This window comes from Hippocampus zosterae, chromosome 1 (genome assembly GCF_025434085.1).
Source record: "Hippocampus zosterae strain Florida chromosome 1, ASM2543408v3, whole genome shotgun sequence".
NCBI classification, from domain to species: Eukaryota; Metazoa; Chordata; class Actinopteri; order Syngnathiformes; family Syngnathidae; genus Hippocampus; species Hippocampus zosterae.
The window spans coordinates 30611388-30625227 of record NC_067451.1 but is presented as its reverse complement, the minus strand read 5'-3'; the positions used below and the strand labels follow the sequence as shown (position 1 = coordinate 30625227).

The following is a 13840-nucleotide window of genomic DNA, read 5'->3' as shown; positions in this document are numbered from 1 at the left end:
GCTAATGAATAGACAGACCTGAAAACCTGGACTCACGCGCACTCACCCATGTTTAATATGCTTATATTTGTATTTTATAATTTATTTATATTTATATACTTTTTTCTTCTTCTACTTCACCCTTTCAGAATTTTGCTGCAATAAATTGTGAATTTCTCGATTGTGAGACAAGTAAAGGTTTTCATATCTTAAATATAAGAATAAGAAAACCTCTATTCGTCTCACAATGGAGAAATTCCCAATTTACAGCAGCAAAGTTATGAAAGGAAGAAAGTAGAAGAACAAAAAGTATAGGAGGTGCTGCAAAGGTAGCCACTCTTGAGGCGCTATCTTGAAGTCAAAATAACATCATAAAATAAAAACACATCACATCAGACACAGACAGTTAGTTTGTCTGTCAGTCATGCTATCTTTACCACTTTTCTGCATACTCTTTGTTGTTTGAAGCAGTATTGACAAAAGAGGAGAGGATCAAAGTGTCCTTTCACCAGTGGATCAGAGACATCGTGCTGAAAATGTGCACACGTCTGCTACAGGCTAAGTTTGAAAGCAAACAAGAAGCTGGAGTGTCCATTGACGAAAAAAAGAGATTGGCTCACATCTCCTGTCCCATGTCTACACTAACAAAGTAGTAAGGTCATAATTACAGTAAATACAGTATATTATTTGGATCAAAAAACATTAATGTAACAAAATCAAATGACAAAATAATACGTACAATCAATACCAACCTGTGATAAAGTCACGGCTTACTTTTGGGTCCCAACCCACCAGTTAAAAACAACAGCATTCAAACATTTTACCATGCTACGTCAATACTTAAAGGGGAAGTGAGGTTAAAAAAAATCCCTCCACAATATGTGCCTGCAGTAGTCTAAACATGGTATTCTAATTGATATTACTTTGTTTAGTATCATTCAAGGGCGTAACCCACCTCTTGCTCAAAGCCGTGACTCTGAGGATGAAAATTTAGAGCAGCGATTCTCAAAGTTTGATACTCATAACACGAGTGGTACTTGAGCTCACTAGTGGTACTTCACAAAACTTTACTGGGTTTTCTATATTTATTCAGCGCAGTGTTCGTTTTCAACATTGAACCCATCATTAGAGAAGTCAATAAATAGAATGAATTATTGTTACTATCAACTTTTATATATTTTTAAAAGAGCCCCCATGACCATATATATATATATCATGGTCATGGGCTCTCCGTGAGCCGTCACCTTACCGCGGTGGAGGGGTTTGTGTGTCCCAATGATCCTAGGAGCTAAGTTGTCTGGGGCTTTATGCCCCTGGCAGGGTCACCCATGGCAAACAGGTCCTAGGTGAGGGACCAGACAAAGCACGGCTCACAAAGCCCCTTAATGACAAATAAAATCGATGGTATCCAGTTTCCCTTGCCCGGACGCGGGTCACCGGGGCCCCCCTCTGGAGCCAGGCCTGGAGGTGGGGCTCGTTGGCGAGCGCCTGGTGGCCGGGCCTACACCCATGGGGCCCGGCCGGGCTCAGCCCGAAGAGGCAACGTGGGTCCCCCTTCTCATGGTCTCACCACCCGTGGGAGGGGTCAAAGGGGTCGGGTGCAATGCGAGCTGGGCGGCAGCCAAAGGCGGGGACCCTGGCGGTCCGATCCTCGGCTACAGAAGCTAGCTCTTGGGACATGGAATGTCACCTCTCTGGCAGGGAAGGAGCCCGAACTGGTGTGTGAGGCAGAAAAGTTCCGACTGGATATAGTCGGACTTGCCTCCACACACAGCCTAGGTTCTGGTACCAGTCCTCTCGAGAGGGGTTGGACTCTCTTTCACTCTGGAGTTGCTCACGGTGAGAGGCGCAGAGCAGGTGTGGGCATACTTATTGCCCCCCGGCTCAGTGCCTGTACATTGGGGTTCACACCGGTGGACGAGAGGGTTGCATCCCTCCGCCTGCGGGTGGGGGGACGGGTCCTGACTGTTGTTTGTGCATATGCACCAAACAGCAGCTCAGCATACCCACCCTTTTTGGAGTCCTTGGAGGGTGTGCTGGAGAGTACTCCTGCTGGGGACTCCCTTGTTCTACTGGGGGACTTCAATGCTCACGTGGGCAATGACAGTGAGACCTGGAGGGGCGTGATTGGGAGGAACGGCCCCCCCGATCAGAACTCGAGTGGTGTTTTGTTATTGGACTTCTGTGCTCGTCACGGACTGTCCATAACGAACACCTTGTTCAAACATAAGGGTGTCCACGTGTGCACTTGGCACCAGGACACCCTAGGCCGTAGTTCGATGATCGACCTTGTGGTGTTATTTGCGGCCGCATGTTCTGGACACTCGGGTGAAGAGAGGGGCGGAGCTGTCAACTGATCACCACCTGGTGGTGAGTAGGCTCCGATGGTGGGGGAAGATGCCGGTCCGTCCTGGCAGACCCAAACGTATTGTGAGGGTTTGTTGGGAGCGTCTGGCGGGATCCCCTGTCAGAAGGAGTTTCAACTCCCACCTCCGACAGAGCTTTTCCCATGTTCCGGGGGAGACGGGGGACATTGAGTCCGAGTGGACCATGTTCCGTGCCTCTATTGTTGAGGCGGCCAATCTGAGTTGTGGCCGTAAGGTGGTTGGTGCCTGTCGTGGCGGCAACCCTCGTACTCGCTGGTGGACACCAGCAGTAAGGGATGCCGTCAAGCTGAAGAAGGAGTCCTATCGAGCCTTTATGGCCTGTGGGACCCCAGAGGCAGCTGACGGGTACCGACTGGCCAAGCGGAACGCAGCTTCGGTGGTCGCCGAGGCAAAAACCCGAGCATGGGAAGAGTTCGGTGAGGCCATGGAAGCCGACTTCCAGACGGCTTCGAGGAAATTCTGGTCCACCATCCGACGTCTCAGGAGGGGGAAGCAGTGCACCACGAACACTGTGTACAGTGGGGATGGGGCGCTGCTGACTTCGACTCGGGACGTTGTGAACCGGTGGGCAGAGTACTTCGAAGACCTCCTCAACTCCACCAACACGTCTTCCTTGGAGGAAGCAGAGTCCGGGGACTCTGAGGTGGGCTCTCCTATCTCTGTGGCTGAAGTCACCGATGTGGTTAAAAAGCTCCTCGGTGGCAAGGCCCCAGGGGTGGATGAGATCCGCCCAGAGTTCCTCAAGGTTCTGGATGTTGTGGGGCTGTCCTGGTTGACACGCCTCTGCAACATCGCGTGGTCAACGGGGAGAGTGCCTCTGGATTGGCAGACCGGGGTGGTAGTCCCTCTTTTTAAAAAGGGGGACCGGAGGGTGTGTTCCAACTACAGAGGGATCACACTCCTCAGCCTCCCTGGTAAGGTCTATTCAGGGGTGCTGGAGACTAGGGTCCGTCAGGAAGTCGAGCCTCAGATTGAGGAGGAGCAGTGTGGTTTTCGTCCCGGCCGTGGAACAGTGGACCGGCTCTACACCCTTAGCAGGGTTCTCGAGGGTATGTGGGAATTCGCCCAACCAGTCTACATGTGTTTTGTGGACTTGGAGAAGGCGTTTGACCGTGTCCCTCGGGGAGTTCTGTGGGGGGTGCTTCGTGGGTATGGAGTACCGAACCCCCTGATACGGGCTGTTCGGTCACTATACCACCGATGTCAGAGTTTGGTCCGCATTGCCGGCAGTAAGTCGGAATCGTTTCCAGTGAGGGTAGGACTCCGCCAAGGCTGCCCTTTGTCACCGATTCTGTTCATAACCTTCATGGACAGAATCTCTAGGCGCAGCCGAAGCGTTGAGGGGGTCCGTTTTGGTGGCCTCAGTATTGCATCCCTGCTTTTTGCAGATGATGTGGTGCTGTTGGCTCCTTCAAACAGGGCTCTCCAACTCTCACTGGAGCGTTTCGCAGCCGAGTGTGAAGCGGTTGGGATAAAAATCAGCACCTCCAAATCTGAAACCATGGTCCTCAGTCGGAAAAGGGTGGAGTGCCCCCTCCAGGTCGGGGGGGGAGATCTTGCCCCAAGTGGAGGAGTTTAAGTATCTTGGGGTCTTGTTCACGAGTGAGGGCAGGAGGGAGCGAGAGATCGACAGGCGGATCGGTGCAGCGTCTGCTGTGATGCGGACGTTGTATCGGTCTGTCGTGGTGAAGAAGGAGCTGAGCCAAAGGGCGAAGCTCTCAATTTACCGGTCGATCTACATTCCAACCCTCATCTATGGTCACGAGCTATGGGTCGTGACCGAAAGAACGAGATCCCGGATACAAGCGGCCGAAATGAGTTTTCTCCGCAGGGTGTCCGGGCTCTCCCTTAGAGATAAGGTGAGAAGCTCGGTCATCCGGGAGGGGCTCCGAGTCGAGCCGCTTCTCCTCCACATCGAGAGGAGCCAGATGAGGTGGCTTGGGCATCTGATTCGGATGCCTCCTGAACGCCTCCCTGCTGAGGTGTTCCGGGCATGTCCCACCGGGAGGAGACCCCGAGGAAGACCCAGGACACGCTGGAGAGACTATGTCACCCAGCTGGCCTGGGAACGCCTCGGGATCCCCCGGGGAGAGCTGGAAGAAGTAGCTAGGGAGAGGGAAGTCTGGGCTTCCCTGCTAAAGCTGTTGCCCCCGCGACCCGGCCCCGGATAAGCGGTAGAAGATGGATGGATGGATGGATGGATGGATGGATATATATATATATATATATATATATATATATGTGTGTGTGTGTGTGTGTGTGTGTGTGTGTGTGTGTGTGTGTGTGTGTGTGTGTGTGCGTGTGTATGTGTGTATATATACACACTTTAGGACATTGTTGATTGTGAACTTGTGACAATACCAATATGTTCTTCACAGGGACAATAGTGATTATTTGAAGGAGACCAATAACTGATATTTGGAGCTGATATTCTTTTCTGGGAAGAAGGAAAAAGATGGCGTCAAAATTTTGCACAGTCCAAACTCCAAGATTTGACTTTAAGTCGACTTTTAAATACGACTGATACCAGTACATGTATTTAACTCTTGCGTATTCAACAATATTGATACCCATAACCATTACCCATAGTACTTTTGATTCATAAAATTTCTATGAAAACCATTGAAAGACATTTTAAAGAAAGACCTTTCATTTTTCTGACAAAAGGAAGAACAGGGATTCTGCAATATACAATTTAAATTCATAACACAAACAACTCACTTTGATTTAGGATTCGTTTTAAAATAAATTAGCAAAAACTAAAAATAAAACCACTCAATGAGTTTTAGTCTTTGTTCAAAATAATTTGAAGTGCAAAATAATACAGGCTTTGCGACACAGCTGAAAAATGCATCACAAAGTATTTAACATCATGTGATACTGATAAATATCGATTTTTTTAACTTATTCAAAATAAGAAAATATAATGAATGATTAAAGATAAACAATAAATAAACAATAACATGCAACCATCCAGAGGGAAAATACCATTCATAGTCTAAAATATAGGTACATACAGCACAAGTAAAATAAATAAATAAATAATAATAATAATTTAAAAAACCCCTCCGTGAGCTGTCACCTTACCGTGGTGGAGGGGTTTGCGTGCCCCAATGATCCTAGGAGCTAAGTTGTCTGGGGCTTTATGCCCCTGGCAGGGTCACCCATGGCAAACAGGTTCTAGGTGAGGGGCCAGACAAAGCACAGCTCATAGACCCTCTTGATGAATACAATAGATGGACCAAGGTTTCCCTTGCCCGGACGCGGGTCACCCGGGCCCCACTCTGGAGCCAGGCCTGGAGGTGGGGCTCGTTGGCAAGCGCCTGGTGGCCGGGCCTACACCCATGGGGCCCGGCTGGGCACAGCCCGAAGAGGCAACGTGGGTCCCCCTTCCCATGGGCTCACCACCCATGAGAGGGGCCAAAGGGGTCGGGTGCAATGTGAGCTGGGCGGCAGCCAAAGGCGGGGACCCTGGCGGTCCGATCCTCGGCTGCAGAAGCTAGCTCTTGGGACATGGAATGTCACCTCTCTGGCAGGGAAGGAGCCCGAACTGGTGTGTGAGGCAGAGAATTTCCGACTGGATATAGTCGGACTTGCCTCCACACACAGCCTGAGTTCTGGTACCAGTTCTCTCGAGAGGGGTTGGACTCTCTTCCACTCTGTAGTTGCTCACGGTGAGAGGCGCAGAGCAGGTGTGGGCATACTCATTGCCCCCCGGCTCAGTGCCTGTACATTGGGGTCCACACCGGTAGATGAGAGGGTTGCCTGCCTCCGCCTCCGGGTGGGTGGACGGGTCCTGACTGTTGTTTGTGCATATGCACCAAACAGCAGCTCAGCATACCCTCCCTTTTTGGAGTCCTTGGAGGGTGTGCTGGAGAGTACTCCTGCTGGGGACTCCCTTGTTCTGCTGGGGGACTTCAATGCTCACGTGGGCAATGACAGTGAGACCTGGAGGGGCGTGATTGGGAGGAACGGCCCCCCCCCCGATCAGAACTCGAGCGGTGTTTTGTTATTGGATTGTCGCCACGGATTGTCCATAACGAACACCTTGTTCAAACATAAGGGTGTCCATATGTGCACTTGGCACCAGGAGACCCGAGGCCGCAGTTCGATGATCGACTTTGTAGTTGTATCATCGGATTTGCGGCCGCATGTTCTGGACAGTCGGGTGAAGAGAGGGGCGGAGCTGTCAACTGATCACCACCTGGTGGTGAGTAGGCTCCGATGGTGGGGGAAGATGCCGGTCCGTCCTGGCAGACCCAAACGTATTGTGAGGGTTTGTTGGGAGCGTCTGGCGGAATCCCCTGTCAGAAAGAGTTTCAACTCCCACCTTCGACAGAGCTTTTCCCATGTTCCGGGGGAGGCGGGGGACATTGAGCCCGAGTGAACCATGTTCCGTGCCTCTAATGTTGAGGCGGCCAATCTGAGTTGTGGCCGTAAGGTGGTTGGTGCCTGTCGTGGCGGCAACCCCCATACTCGCTGGTGGACACCAGCAGTAAGGGATGCCGTCAAGCTGAAGGAGTTCTATTGAGCCTTTATGGCCTGTGGGACCCCAGAGGCAGCTGACGGTGTTTCGACTGGCCAAGCGGAACGCAGCTTCGGTGGTCGCCGAGGCAAAAACCAGAGCGTGGGAAGAGTTTGGTGAGGCCATGGAAGCCGACTTCCGGACGGCTTCGAGGAAATTCTGGTCCACCATACGACGTCTCAGGATGGGGAAGCAGTGCACCACTAACACTGTGTACAGTGGAGATGGGGCGCTGCTGACTTCGACTTGGGACGTTGTGAACCGGTGGGCAGAGTACTTCGAAGACCTCCTCAACTCCACCAACACGTCTTCCTTGGAGGAAGCAGAGTCCGGGGACTCTGAGGTGGGCTCTCCTATCTCTGTGGCTGAAGTCACCGATGTGATTAAAAAGCTCCTCGGTGGCAAGGCCCCAGGGGTGGATGTGATCCGCCCGGAGTTCCTCAAGGCTCTGGATGTTGTGGGGCTGTCCTGGTTGACACGCCTCTGCAACATCGCGTGGTCAACAGGGAGAGTGCCTCTGGATTGGCAGACCGGGGTGGTAGTCCCTCTTTTTAAAAAGGGGGACCGGAGGGTGTGTTCCAACTACAGAGGGCTCACACTTCTCAGCCACCCTGGTAAGGTCTATTCAGGGGTGCTGGAGAGGAGGGTCCGTCAGGAAGTCGAGCCTCAGATTGAGGAGGAGCAGTGTGGTTTTCGTCCCGGCCGTGGAACAGTGGACCAGCTCTACACCCTTGGCAGGGTCCTCGAGGGTATGTGGGAATTCGCCCAACCAGTCTACGTGTGTTTTGTGGACTTGGAGAAGGCGTTTGACCGAGTCCCTCGGGGAGTTCTGTGGGGGGTGCTTTGAAGGTATGGGGTACCGAACACCCTGATACGGGCTGTTCGGTCACTATACCATCAATGTCAGAGTTTGGTTCGCATTGCCGGCAGTAAGTCGGAATCGTTTCCAGTGGGGGTAGGACTCCACCAAGTCTGCCCTTTGTCACCGATTCTGTTCATAACCTTTATGGACAGAATTTCTAGGCGCAGCCGAAGCGTTGAGGGGGTCCGTTTTGGGGGCCTCAGTATTGCATCCCTGCTTTTTGCAGATGATGTGGTGCTGTTGGCTCCTTCAAACAGGGCTCTCCAACTCTCACTGGAGTGTTTCGCAGCCAAGTGTGAAGCGGTTGGGATGAAGATCAGCACCTCCAAATCTGAAACCATGGTCCTCAGTCGAAAAAGGGTGGAGTGCCCCCTCCGGGTCGGGGAGGAGATCTTGCCCCAAGTGGAGGAGTTCAAGTATCTTGGGGTCTTGTTCACGAGTGGGGGCAGAAGGGAGCGGGAGATCAACAGGCGGATTGGTGCAGCGTCTGCTGTTATGCAGATGTTGTATCGGTCTGTCGTGGTGAAGAAGGAGCTGAGCCAAAGGGCGAAGCTCTCAATGTACCGGTCGATCTACGTTCCAACCCCCATATATGGTCACGGGCTATGGGTCGTGACCGAAAGAACGAGATCCCGGTTACAAGCGGCCGAAATGAGTTTTCTCCGCAGGGTGTCCGGGCTCTCCCTTAGAGATAAGGTGAGAAGCTCGGTCATCCGGGAGGGGCTCAGAGTCGAGCCGCTTCTACTCCATATCGAGAGGAGCCAGATGAGGTGGCTTGGGCATCTGATTCAGATGCCTCCTGAGCGCCTCCCCGGTGAGGTGTTCCGGTCATGCCCCACCGGGAGGAGACCCCGAGGAAGACCCAGGACACGCTGGAGAGACTATGTCACCCAGCTTGCCTGGGAACAACTCGGGATCCCCTGGGAAGAGCTGGACGAAGTAGCTAGGGAGAGGGAAGTCTGGGCTTCCCTGCTAAAGCTGTTGCCCCCGCGACCCGGCCCCGGATAAGCGGTAGATGATGGATGGATGGATGGATGGATGGATAATTTAAAAAAGCAAACAGGTGACTATAACACTCAGAATAATAAACACGAGTAAATAAAAGTGCTATGTTACATGTACTGCATTCAACAGAAAAAACATACCTTTCTAATTATTTGAAAAACATTTTTTTATCAGTCAAAGAAAGCAGGTAAATATGTAACGCAAGTATAAGCATAAAACACTATCACGCAAAAAGTCATTATGCCACCCAAATTGAGTTATCAAATGAATGGGTAAATGTTGGTTGCAATACACTCTAAAGCACAGGTGTCAAAGTCAAGGCCCGGGCCCAGATCTGGCCCGCCACATCATTTTATGTGGCCCACGTAACCAATTCAAGCATGTCACCGGCTCATAGAGGGTTTTTCGGGTTTGAATTATCTCAATGTCAATCCTCTCATATGGCCAGTAAGATACAACTTTTACAAGTGTAAGTATGTCTAATATTTATATGAATCTTTAGGGCAGGGGTGTCAAACTCATTATTTTTGTGGGCCACATTATAGTTACGGTTTGCCTTGGAGTGTGTTAGAGTGTTGGAGTGTGATGTCGACTCGATTATGTTGAACCATACTGGCCATATGAGAGGATGGACATTGAGATAATTCAAACCCGAAAAACCCGAAAAACCCTCTGTGAGCCATACAGACAGAGTAAGCAAGTAAATTCGTATATTTTGGTTGCGACACACTAATAATGCACTCTTAAGCATTAATGTAAGTCTTAAAAATACATATTTGGGTCACTGGACAATGCAGAAGAGGCTTCACAGCAAACAGAGAGATGCGCTCTGCCGATTCAGGGCCAAAATAACTGAGTTTTAAATTGATCGCTTATTTGGTGTGAGATTAAATAAAAAGGCAGCTGCTGATATGTTCCAGAATGTTGATTCTCTGCTCCGAAAATCGCCTTTGTGGGTCTATTGCTACATTAAGCAGTGTACATTTTTCATTGCGTTTCGTCCCAATGCAGTTCATTACAAAACTGGATATTTCAAATTAAAGTTTTCAATTAAGTAATTATTTGTATGAAATTGTGGTGATTTAAATGTTTAGGGATAAACACAATTTACTCAAATGTATCAATGTGCCCGATGCCAGTGTATATATATACTGTTAACTTAAAAAGTTGATTGTACACTGAACAGCGTTTGTACGGTTTCCATTTTGTTGCCCTACGTACAATTCACGACTCCAGTAATGTTGATTTCAATTTGAATGTGTGGCCACAAAAACATTAAAGTTGCACGTATGGCCATTTCTGCTGTTTTTATATCATGACATTCACAATCAAATGAACTGAAAAAATACAATTAAGACACGTCTGAGTGTGGCCTCATTGTTGTCCTTCACATGAATGTGACGTCCCGAAGAGAGTTTATGTTACATAAAGTGGTAAAGCTAGCTACCAGTTTAAGTTGGCCTTCCATGTCATTTCTTGACGTTCGTTATTCAGCCTCGTGATATCGGTAAACCTAACATGACGTTATAGTCTCCCGTTTGACAAGCGTTAGTTATAGCGAATCAAAATCATGGATCATTCAGTTTTGACCAATGGGATTGCGAAAATTCTCACCATGGGCGGCCTTTCTCAGAAACAGTGCGTATCGAGTTAGGTTGTTAGAAAGTTAATGGCTGGGGGAAAGAGAACCTCCTCACACATAGCTTCGGGAGAGTTTCTGGATTCCCTGAAGTAAAACAACGCAAATAGCCTCAAAGAAAGAGCCTGGGCGGCTGGTTAAGTCGACAACTCGCTCGTTAACCCAAGTATCGTGAAAATAAGTATGCAGGATGCAGTAGCCGGGACGGCAATGCTGACGGACGGCTTCGAGGACGAGATTGACTCGGTGACTCCTCGCTCCCCGGTGGCAGGGATGGGGGTAGGAGCGACACCAGGAGGAGTCGGGTTAGGGGGCATTGGGATTGGCGTGGGTGGGAAGAAAGTGCGCTTGTACGGGGAACCTGGTGGGCCCTCCGCAGAAAGACTGGATTTCAAACTGGCGGCCGCGGCCGTCCTCTCATCGGGTCCGGGATCCGGCAGCGACGAAGACGAGGTTTCAGAGGTAGCTAAGCTAAAATAAGCTAAGCTAAACTAGATAGCTAAGCCTTGGCAGAACGCAATGCTACATTCTTCTAACTCCTGCTGCGCGAACTGGCTAGCTAACGTTAGCTCGCAGGTGCTAGCTACCACCTCCCAGGCCGCGAGAATTATTGTAAAATAAACTCCACATTTTAACAAAGCGCGTATATTTCCCCGCGAGTTGTTGAGGGATCCTTACATATGGGTCATGTTGATAATGTGCTGACATTAATTCGCGCTCACCGGCTCAAATGTTTTATTTATGCAGCTCAGGCTTTCACCGCGGCCTAGTTGGGGTGGAAGCGACGACGGCCTCGTTCGAGGCTGTCGTCTCAACACTCATCACAAGTTTGCTCTTCATTTGGTTTTCCAACCACCGCAAATAGAAGGTGCCTGTGAACAAACCATAGAAACTATTGCCGTAACCGTGCTTTTCACGTTAACGCAGCCCCGCTCGTCCCACGGCTAACTTTGCGAGGGACTGTTACCCGTATAATGTGTTAATTGCGAAACAGTTCGAATTTTCGACAGCTGCTCATGTCATATAAGCAGAATTCTCTCTTCTCGTCGATGTTATATCTCTACCGATATGATGTCAGCTTGGTTTTCGTAAGCATGATTCTGGATTAATTTAATTTACGTCGATCTGTCTCCCAACTTCCCATGTGGTGGCAGTCACAGCGGGACAGGTGTGATTGTATTTCCCCATCCTCCGTGAACACCCCACTGCCTGTCACATCACAATACATAAATTATATCGGGAAATCAGGAGCGCAAATCAGATTTTAATAGACCATGTAAGAATTTGATAATCGTCACATTGGATTTTACTTCAAACTATTCATGTTGCCTCTTTCTATGGTATAAAATTGTATTTAACTTAAATAATTATATCACTTGCCATTCTCAACACAATTCATATTATCACGTGAAATGTCAGCGACTGACACAAGAACGGACCTTGCTAGACTGGTAGATGGTAAATATTTCATTTGAAACCTCTGTTTTGTTCCAGTCCATTTTTCTTGGTAACATTACAGTGACTGGTCTTGAATGTATTTCATGTACCTTTCATTAGCTGGAAATACACAGTTATTAATAACTTTTCTGTGAAACTGCATTTGTTTTTAAAAACTTGCAATATAGCTGACCAGATGGGTCAACATCTGTGACAGCTAGATTGTTGTCAGCTGATAACAAATATTTTTATAGATAGACTACTAATTCTTGTGAGGGAAATAAAGGATCACAGTTATGTGCCTTCACTTAAACAGACTACTACGTAAAGCCTAAAAGGGGACGTTTGTTGTGGTGTTTTACTGCAGCCGAGATTGTGGTTGGTAGCTAAAATCTGAGCCCCAGGATTAAACAGATGCCATTCCAGGCCCTTCCAGCTCTCTGGATACTAACACTCTGGGAACTATAGTTCAATAGTGGCAAAGACTGATGTCAATTGTTGATTTTAAAGCCTTCATAGAACAACATCTCCTGTGAGTCGTAGCGCTCTTTGGTCCTGTGGCCGAATTCCTTCATGTTGCCAAATGCGAACGTTTGCACTCGCAAATAGCTTTCATTAAATGCGTTGTCAGTTTCTACCTTGTTTTGCTATTTATGGCTGTCACGTATAGTCCCATTTTCCATGATGGATAAATTGTTTGTTTTAAAAGTGTATTTAAACTCAGGGAAACCAGTATACAGCATGTTTTCCTTCAAAATTGAGACATTATTGATGCACATCAGAATGCCTTGAAGCAGATAGGATTCCCCTACTGATACAACTCAAAACATCCATCCATCCATCCATTTTCTGAACCGCTTAATCCTCACTAGGGTCGCGGGGGGTGCTGGAGCCTATCCCAGCCGTCTTCGGGCAGTAGGCGGGGGACACCCTGGATCAGTTGCCAGCCAATCGCAGGGCACACAGAGACGAACAACCATCCACGCTCACAATCACACTTAGGGACAATTTAGAGCGTCCAATAAGCCTGCCATGCATGTTTTTGGAATGTGGGAGGAAACCGGAGCACCCGGAGAAAACCTACGCAGGCCCGGGGAGAACATGCAAACTCCACACAGGGAGGCCGGAGCTGGAATCGAACCCGGTACCTCTGCACTTTGAAGCCGACGTGCTAACCACTGGACTACCGGGCCGCCCCAACTCAAAACACTGTCCCCTATTTTTTTAATCAGGAGAGTGAATTGTTTCTTTAGTAAATGCTGTACAACTAAACTATCATAATAATAAACGTTTGCCTGAAATATACCATAATATGTGACAAGTACTTGGAACCACCCAAGTTTTACTTTGAAGGCAAGATTGACGTTGATTGGTATCATAAGAAGCAATAACACAGCCCCTTTTCAAAGTAGTAAACCAGCTTTTAAAGTGAAAGCGTTACGTGTTCTGTGATTTAAAACACACATTGAAACATGACAAATAACAATACTGTGCGTGGACTATTTGGTTTGAATCATTAATTTAGTTATTTGAATGCTGGAAGATTTATGCCACGCGAGCCCACACAGCTCTGCGATAGGAAGTTGAGCTGCTGTACTGTTCTCAGCTGAACCTCTCCATGTATATGAGTGTTGTATCCCCCCATAAACAACAGAGTGCAGCAGGCCTGCGCTTTTAAGTTGTCAAGTTGTATAATGTCACATTTCTTACATTTTGTCTCTGTACAATGGGCCAGGTGTGCGCCTTCACACTGAGGTTTCCACGTTTTCATTACAATTCGAAGGCTTCTTGTTAGATGCCAAGTTGTCGATTTAGAGAACTACTTGTGCTCTTCTGTGTTTTCCAGGTGGAGTCGTTCATTTTGGACCAGGAAGATCTCGATAACCCCATCATGAAGACAGCATCAGAGTTACTTTTGTCCAGTGCAACAGACGGAGTCGATTTGCGGACTGTTGATCCAGAGACACAGGCCCGTCTTGAAGCACTACTGGAAGCTGCAGGTACAA

The 13840-nt window shown here is 48.7% G+C and overlaps 1 protein-coding gene across 7 annotated transcripts in view; it reads left to right on the top strand.

Annotated features, from left to right (window-relative positions):
* Positions 1-10402: 10402 nt before the first annotated feature.
* ankhd1 (ankyrin repeat and KH domain containing 1) overlaps positions 10403-13840 on the top strand; it is a 42000-nt gene continuing 38562 nt past the window's right edge. For 4 of the 7 annotated variants that reach the window (XM_052072863.1, XM_052072836.1, XM_052072827.1 and 1 more), the window contains exons 1-2: positions 10404-10859; positions 13681-13834. In XM_052072863.1, the coding sequence (XP_051928823.1) occupies positions 10581-10859; positions 13681-13834 (433 nt within the window). In that variant the 5' untranslated portion in view covers positions 10404-10580. Of the gene's footprint in view, positions 10860-13680; positions 13835-13840 lie in introns of all 7 variants that reach the window. The other 3 variants (XM_052072854.1, XM_052072845.1, XM_052072810.1) reach the window with 1 other exon arrangement.